The 8764-nt window shown below is 35.4% G+C and overlaps 1 protein-coding gene across 7 annotated transcripts in view; it reads left to right on the top strand.

Moving 5' to 3' along the window:
* Window positions 1–7601, top strand: part of TUSC3 (tumor suppressor candidate 3) — a 188242-nt gene extending 180641 nt beyond the window's left edge. For 6 of the 7 annotated variants that reach the window (XR_014258269.1, XR_014258270.1, XM_082444535.1 and 3 more), the window contains one exon: window positions 6689–7601. Coding sequence is in view for 4 of the 7 variants with exons in the window: in XM_082444532.1 (XP_082300658.1) it covers window positions 6689–6704 (16 nt within the window). In the remaining 3 variants the exon portion in view is untranslated. Of the gene's footprint in view, window positions 1–208; window positions 272–6688 lie in introns of all 7 variants that reach the window. The other variant, XM_082444531.1, reaches the window with a different exon arrangement.
* Window positions 7602–8764: the final 1163 nt, after the last annotated feature.

Genomic DNA, 8764 nt, shown 5'->3' on the forward strand with positions numbered 1-8764 from the left:
AGCTTTGAAGAATGACGTAAAGGACCAAAGACTTAGAGGTGGTTCAGAGAAGGGCTGGAGTGCTATAGCGGCACCGCTGTGTGTGTCCTATCTTATCTACATAAAGAATACAGTGCTAAATCTTTGTAATACTATTGTACAAATGGAAATCGAATCTTAAGGACTATTTTCTCCATATTGTTGTATTTCACTGTGGTGTATTGGAAAGTGATCTGGACTTTGAGTGAGAAGATGTGATTTGGACCATGGCACTTTAAAACTGTAACCTCAGGCAAGTCTTTTCATCTTCTCTGAGCCTCAGTTTTCCTCATCTTTCGGATAACAACCATCATATTTATCTCATAAGTAAGACAAGTTGTGGCCAACTATTGTTTTACAAATGCAAGATAACTTAGAACTATGCGAGCTCGTATCCCAGCCTTACGCTGTTGTACTTAGCTGCTACAGGGACAAGCCCTCAGATAAAAATTTCCAGCAATAGACTTTGACCCATGGAATTAACCACTGACAAACATAGTATGTTTTTTTAAACAATAATATTCATATGCATGCATATGCCCACCACTTCAAACAAAATATAATTCTATTTGGTTACTTCTGTTTTATTACTTGAGGGAGGAAAGCAGAACAACTGACAGAAAGATGTTTAATTCTGCTGAGGAAAAACATAGTCAACTGCCTTTTCCCACTAACAAACAATATAAGCCTTAATATCCAGAATAATAAAATACAAGTCTTCTAAACACGCACTGATTTTTTAATCAACATTTGGTAATTCAGAAATAGATACTAGGAACCTGTGTATAAATCCAAAGTGATTTTTATAGAAAACTCAGAGCCCAGGCTTTTTGATTTTGCACTGCAGTCCCTCAAACCTCAGAACACATGGTCTGAGCAGAGACACACAAAGCAAAGGAAGCTCTAGAGGGTTATTTCCACTGTGCAAACACAGCTTTCTTACGCCGGCAGAAACTCCACCATTCAGCAACCCCCGAAAGGAGGGAAACAGTACGAAGCTCCTGTGATCTAGAAGTTCTGTTGTTCACCTGTCCCTCAACCTTACCCCACATGCTAGCTTTACTGGTCTTTTCCCCCCAGACCTAGCATCCACGTCTCTGACCACACCTAGTTATAGTAACAATAATGTTATCCAGACTCTTCCGAAGTGCCCCGCTCTGTAGGCTGTAGAGAAGAGGCCTCAACAGTCGTTAAACTTGACAGCTCTCACCTTGCGTAACTGTAGGTATATCAATAGAAAGGTTTCCATTCCCAAAGATCCCTTTCCCAACTCCTAATAAAGTCCTGAATTTCTTTAGGGCTTTATTTTAGATCATGTACTTCAGACCTGAAGACTTTTCTGGATTTGGTAATTTTCTGTTACAAAGAAGAGAGCCCCAGGGCTTTTGGCTGAAGAGGCCTGGCTGACAGCCAAAACAACTTCTCCCTGCATCCCCTTAGAACACTTGTTAATATAAAGGTTAGAAAATCCTGAGAACAGTGACTCATTAAGTTCTACTAGCTACAAGGCCAGGGGAACAGGACTGAGTTCACTAGTGGCCTATCCTTGTTCTGAGTAAAGAACCAAGGCTTTTCCTCCCTTCTGCACTTCTTTGGCTCCAAGATGAAATCGGAGCAGCTGCCCCTTATCCACAGAAGTGATTTCTGTGCGACCGAGTGCCATTACATAACCATGAGGTTTCTGACTTCTTTCCCAGTTTGAGAACAGGAAGTGAGAACATTAGACAAGAAAATTCCGTCCAGCTGAAGATCTTGGTAGAGAATTTAACCTGCTCCCAATTGGACAGAATTCATTCATTCAAGAGCACCGCATACATGCTGTATTTTTAAAACACTGGGGAACAGATAAATTAATTAAGAGAAGTCAAAACAAAGTGCAAACCACTATTTGGTGCCTGTTCAGATATTTCACAGGAAGAGAAAAGGAACAAACATTACATATTACATGTAATATGGGTCTCCAGTAGCCACCCAATAACCAAATCCAGATGTCTCTTCTCATTCTGCAACCCGAGTAACCTTTCTAGGACTTTAGTTAACTAGCTCCTCTTGGACATGTTATGCCCTGGATTTTGTAACATGGCACTCTTGGACCTTCCTTTTTCCTTTTAGATTACTTCTCTGTCCCCAATATACATGCTAAATCCTGATCTTTCTCCTGAGATCTAGAAACAGACCTTAATACCACATTAACCCCTCACCCTCAACCCCAAAGCCAAGCTCAAACTCTCTGCTCCAAACCTGTGTCTCCTGCCCTGCCCATTTTCCCTACGACACTGTTATTCTCATAATCATACAAGATAGAAACCTGGGAGTCAGTTTGGCCTCCATCACTTTCTATTCCCCCTGCTGCTGTCTTAATTTATATACCTAGTATCTTTTTCAGAATATCACCCAGCCTCCTAATTTATCTCTGTGTTTAGTCGTTACCATCGATAAGCCATCACTTACTCGAGAGTAATGCAGAATTTTTTTTAAGATATGCACAGATTATGCTGCTGCTTCATCAAAATCCAGTGATGGCTAACCAGAAAGAAGGAAAAGTTAATACAGGTTCCTTCTAGAAAATATCAAGAAACTGAATAAAATAAAATGTTTTATAATCCCAACACTCAAGTTGGGATGTCAGCAGTTTGACTTGTATATATTTTGAACCTAGGGAAGGGGTATATTAAAGTTTGGTTCCATCTGTTTCATCCTACAGCACAGCCTTCACTGCACCCTGTGGTTTACAGCAGGGTTAGCAACTACTGCCTTTGGGCCAAATCTAGCCCACTGCCAATTTCTGTGTGCCATATAAACTAAGAAAGGTTCAAATCACTGGAAAAAAGGGAATATTGTGATGTGACAATTATATAAAATTCAAACTTCAGTGTCCATGAATAGAGTTTTATTGGCACACAGCCAGATTCATTTGTTTATGCCTTGTCTTTGGCTGCTTTTGCCCTAGAGCAGCTTAATTTAGTAATTCTGAGAGAGACCTACAGCCCGCATAGCTTAAAATATTGACTTCCAGGACTTTCACAGTGTGCGGGCTCCTGGTTTAGCCGTAAGGCACACACGGAATCTGTTCTCATAATTTGTCTTTCCTCCATCAGCTCCTTTCGCTTAGGCTGTTATCCCTTCATTTCACTTGTTCCCAGTTTTTTCCTTCGTTTGCTTGTTTAAATTGTTCTTTGCCATCTTATCAAGTGCGTCACTGTGTTATATTTTATTGTATCCAGGTCTCTCTCCTCTAGAGAAGAAACATAACGGCCATGACTTTCAATCATTCCTTTTCTTGCAACACCCTTCTATTCATAATATTCTTCTATACAGTAGATGATCAGTAAGTCTTGTTGAATACTGATTGAAGCTGAATTCTGGGGGCCCTGAATTTGAGGAAATAGTTACTACTTTAAATAATCTTTCTCTAGAAAAACTTGATTTCAAATAATAAGCTTGTTTATGAACTTTTGGAATATCACTCCCCAGCAAGTCAGGGACTGCATTTTTATCTAAATCCTGAATATTTGCTTTTGTGAGGGAGCATTAGCAGAGAGCCAGACTTAAAGGGAGAAGTGCTTTGACTTTGTATATACAAGGCCCCTCGGCATTCCTGATGTACTTGAAGCAATAATAAAGTTACACACTAGAAGGGAATATTTGCATCCCTTTAGGCTAGGAGAAGGGGAGCTTCTGGGGCATATTTGCTGGTCCTGGCCTCTACCTGTCCTTCCTGGGTACAGGTCGATACCCTTGCCAAGTAGCATCCGTCTTATACTGCTACCTGAGTTAGGGTTGACCGTGCATGTATTCACTTGAGAATAAGCCAGCCACGGTAGGCAGTGTTACGCATGTATAGACTACCATGAATTGTCATGAGGTTCATTCGTGACGGCGGGTGGACAGAAGTTGATTATGGCACCCAAGGCAGCTTCTCCCTCTGAGGAAACAGACTGCAACACTGAAAAATACATTCCAAATAAGAGGAATATATTCAGTTTTTAGCATTCAGCAGTTTTTAAGTATGATACAAAGGCATTGTATATGTTTTATAATACGCCTTATTAGGAAAGTTAGTATCCAAACAGTATTAGAAGCATGAATCTATGAGAACCATTAGATGATACATCAACATTAGACAGGTAAATGTGAGAAGAGCAAAAAGTATGTCAGACCCTGATACACAGAAATGAGGGAACTTATTTCTTGAGTGATGAAATCAGTATGAATGTTTATTCATACTGGAACACAACTTGGACATTTATATAATAAAAAAATCAAACATGAACTATTGAATGATTACCTGGAGAATAATAGTTCATACTTTTCTAAGAAACATCTTAAAATATTTGACACTTTTGTGCCTCAGGTATTTCCGGTGTCTTGAACAAATGCTTATAACTCTTTATGAAAAAGATTATTTTAAATATAAATTAGATAGTACTCTGCTAGATTAAACTTTTATTTTAGTACAATTAATAGAATGATCAGTTCAAGATTAAATATGTATTTCTCATTTCATAATAATATATAAAAAAAAATTATTTTAACAGTTTTCTAAAAATATTTCAGTTTGGAAAAAACCCTGGCGTAAACAAATACCTTGGTAAATAAGGATTCTTAGTCTATTTCAATATTAAGAAAATACAAAGATCCTTTTACTCTGTGAGTGTAGCAACATATAAAACGTTGTAGAACCTTTTTAACCTTTCCAGCACCAGAAAGGTAGCAAGTAAAAAATGACCATAAAGGTCATATTACTATTCTTGCTTTTATGGTGGTGATACTTTTAGCAGTGCTAAAAGGTGATCTTTAGTATTCCCTCGCTGGAAATGTGCGGACTATTTTTCACACAAAAAAAGAAACTATAAATTCTCAGTTTCTTTTAAGTTATAAATTTTTCAACTTTAATCACAGTTTTAAATATTTTATGATCAGGTTTTCTTTTTTCATTAACCCTTATTCTTCAGTCAGCTTTATCTTCAGGGCAGTCTTTTAATTGAGGACAGAGAAAGCCGAAGTGTTCATCTACACATGACATATGTACCCGCTTTGCCACCAGTGTTGTTAAGGATTATGTGGATTGAACAGCATCTGTATCTTAATGTTCTGAGGAATTTTACTTCTGACTCTTCATGGCATTGGTTACCCTGGCAGTACTTAAGTCATAACTTATTATCTCAAAAAATAGAAGCAGTGTCTTGTTGCATCTAGATATCAGCACAATGATTTCTGTCTTGTAATTTAGTAATTCCTCAGAAACAGATACAGAGTAATAAAAAGTTTAGTTTGTATTGCATAATTACTTTATTATATAATGTAAACCAATATAGATAACATATATTTAAAATATATGTTTAAATATTTTATATAATGTTTTATAATACATATATTTACTTTTAGCATATAGTATCACCAGTATTATAAAATATTAGCATATAGTATCACCAGGATTATAAAATATTGGCACTGGAAAGAACTTTAGAAATCATCCAAAACAACCGTTCTTTTCACTAATGAGGAAACCGAGGTTCAGAAAGACGAAGTAACATATGCCTAGGATATTATAATTTAAATGTTCAAGTATTAAACTTACTAGTTTGAACAGTTTCCCAACTACATGGCTTTTCAACTATAGTAACCATTAATTTTTTTTTTAATATTTAGTTAAGAATTGGTTCATCTCTGGTTGTCCTAAAGTTATGTTGTCAAGACTTTAGAAAAAAAAGTTGCTACCTGTTAGCAGAAAGGTACAAATAACCAACAAAAGCTTAAAGAATGTTATTTAAATTGACTCACGATTTTACAAACTTAAGTAAATTTCTTTTCATAGGTTAAAATTTTGCTTAGGGAAGTTAAGAAAGGAAAAATAGTTACTTTTTACTTGTATTTCTATATGTACATATAGAAATACATACTTGTGTTGTTTCATCAGAATCTGATGATATTTTTATTATGATTTATAATACATTCTTTTTTGGCTGTTCAATATAATGAAATTATAAAATCCTTAAAAGTCTTTAGTTATTTTAAGAAATGCATTATAGATTAAATAACCAGAAAAAAATATTTTGTTTAAGACGTTGAAATGGCCCACTCCAAATGTGTTTCAATCCATTCCCTTTTCTTCCCCTACACTGTCAGTTTAAATGCCGATTTAACTAATGGTCTAGCTAACAATGAGAATGGCTCACGGAAGTTACCCATTGGGAGATTAGGACTGACATGTACACACTGCTATATTTAAAATAGATAACCAACAAGGATCTACTGTATAGCACAGGGAACTCTGCTCAATATTCTGTAATAACTTAAATGGGAAAAGAATTTGAAAAAGAAGAGATAGATGTATATGTATAATTGAACCACCTTGCTGTACACCTGAAACTAACACAACATTGTTAATCAAATATTAAAAAAAAAAAAAAAGAAGAAGTTACTCAAACTTAAACACCACAAGTTCAAGTTCTTATCAACAACTGCTTCCACCCCTGACCTATTCTTACCACAAGCCTGATCCCATTACAGGAACTAGTTCAGAGAAATTGCCCTGATACAAAAATTAGAATGAGGTGAAATAATGTAACTATGACATTTTTATTTTATATTTACATGTACTAATTTAGAATGGAATAAAAAGCACATGGTGTTTTATTTTCAGCACATAATTTTCTTTCTTTTTCAGCTTTTTAATTAAATGAAGCCGAGTGGGATTTGCATAAAGTGAATGTTTACCATGAAGACAAAGTGTTCCTGACATACTAGTTCAAATACTTGAGTTCATTTCCTTGCTGATTGTGATAATCCAGCTGTTTCTTGTACAATTTTTTTAAACGTGAGTTTTCGTAGTAAACTTAATTCATAGACATGGATGGTTAAATTTAATATGGAAAGAACAAAGGCATCATTGAAGTGTTTTTCAAGCATATTATATTCACTGTATGCGATAGGTTGAAATAAATGACGGTGCAGTTATGAATTCATGCTTTTAAACTGTTCACTCACTAGTAAAGAAAACCACAATGTTAGTAAAGGAAAACTATGAAATGTATCTTAATTCTTGGGATTGTACAGAGATAGGTGTATGCATGAAAATATGTGATGTACTGAAAAATTATACTTTCTGCAGTTTCAGTATAAAGGACATGTATGGTTACAAATAGTGTTTTGTTCTTATTCATCATAACTAGATAAAGGAGATAGGACAGGGAGCTGGATGAACAGTACTCAGATGCCTACGCTGGGACATGGAGGTCCTTCCCAGAATATAAATGTAAAGCCAGCATGACTAAATCAACATGCCTCAAGGCATCAGGCAACGAAAGCAACACACCACAACTAGGAATTAATTCTTCTCCAACTTTAGAAGTGTCACCCAAGAATCCAGACTTACAACCACAAAACTAACCCACTATGGACATTTTCCCCTTGTGTTATATGGAAGAAGCTTGCCATCAAAACCTTATTCCCAGACCCAGAGATAGATTAGTTATCCTAATATGAGGGACTCAATGACGCTTTCTTGAAAATCAAATATAGGAGTGTAACCATTATTATGTTTGTATATTGTATTTTAGTTTATAAAGCACTTTCCCATACATTACAGTATTTTTTTCTTCACATCAACCCTGTAAATTAGACAGGAATTTAGACAGGAAATGTAAATTTTATCTGACTTATTTAAGTACTGGAAGCTGAAAGCTGCAAAGAAAAAATAGAGCTTGTAACTGGGCTTTCAAACTCTCAAACCTGAACTTCTATTTTCTGTGGTGCTTCCTAAAGAAGGATTTAGAAACACAGTTATTTAGTCAGCTCAATAAACTTTTTTTTTAGGCTTTGTTATCTAATTTTCATTAAGATCTTAGTAATAGACCATGGAGAACTTTGTTAGTTGAGAGTTCCACCTATGTAGTCTCAAACCAGGACCCAGGTGTATATCCAGTGACCCTACCCGTTTTGTATCTATGAAATTCAGTAAAGAATGGGAAATATAAAAGCCTACAAGGGTATATGAAGTTAAATCCCAGGGCAGTATGTGTGCTAGCAGGAAGAAAGCTATCTTTTCAAAACACAATTATATTCAGCAAAAATTACAAAGTAAATTCTGAACTATGTTAACATAGTTACATATTCCCAAAATCTATTATTAAAAATCACATTCATTCCCCTAGTTCCTGTTCACAGATTGATAAATTCAGTATTGGAATGGCATTTATGGAAAAGCCATTAAGTGATCATAATTATTTGTTTAATATCTACACCTAGGTAGCATTTGACCTATAAAGCTTAATCCATTTAGTACTTTTCTGTTTTCTAAAGTTTATTCAGTACAAACATCAAAATTGGAGTTTGAGGCCAAGTTTTACATCGAGTAAATGTTTATTATTACAGTTGCTTACGTCTGTCCCCTTAAAGCTCAAAATTCTTATTAACAACACACATCTAATCTCTCTGTATAAAGCCTAATAATGTTTAATCATGACCACAGAGAGTTCTCAGACACTGTGACTGAGGTAAGGAAAACTTCCCTATCTCAGATTAGTAAAAGAAATTCTAGCCTACATTCTGTAATTTTCTCCAAATATTAAAAATATGCCAACTATGAAAACAATTTTTTTTTTCAGAATTTCAGTTTAAAAAGATGTGGCTTCTCTATAGACAATTGTTGCATTAGGGAAAGGGAAAAATCTGCCTTAAAATAAGTTGTTACTGGAAAGTGCTACAGAGAGTGGCTCAAATGTAGTTTGCTTTCAGAATGTAG

Source organism: Balaenoptera physalus (assembly GCF_965194825.1).
Source record: "Balaenoptera physalus genome assembly, chromosome: 21".
NCBI lineage: Eukaryota > Metazoa > Chordata > Mammalia > Artiodactyla > Balaenopteridae > Balaenoptera > Balaenoptera physalus.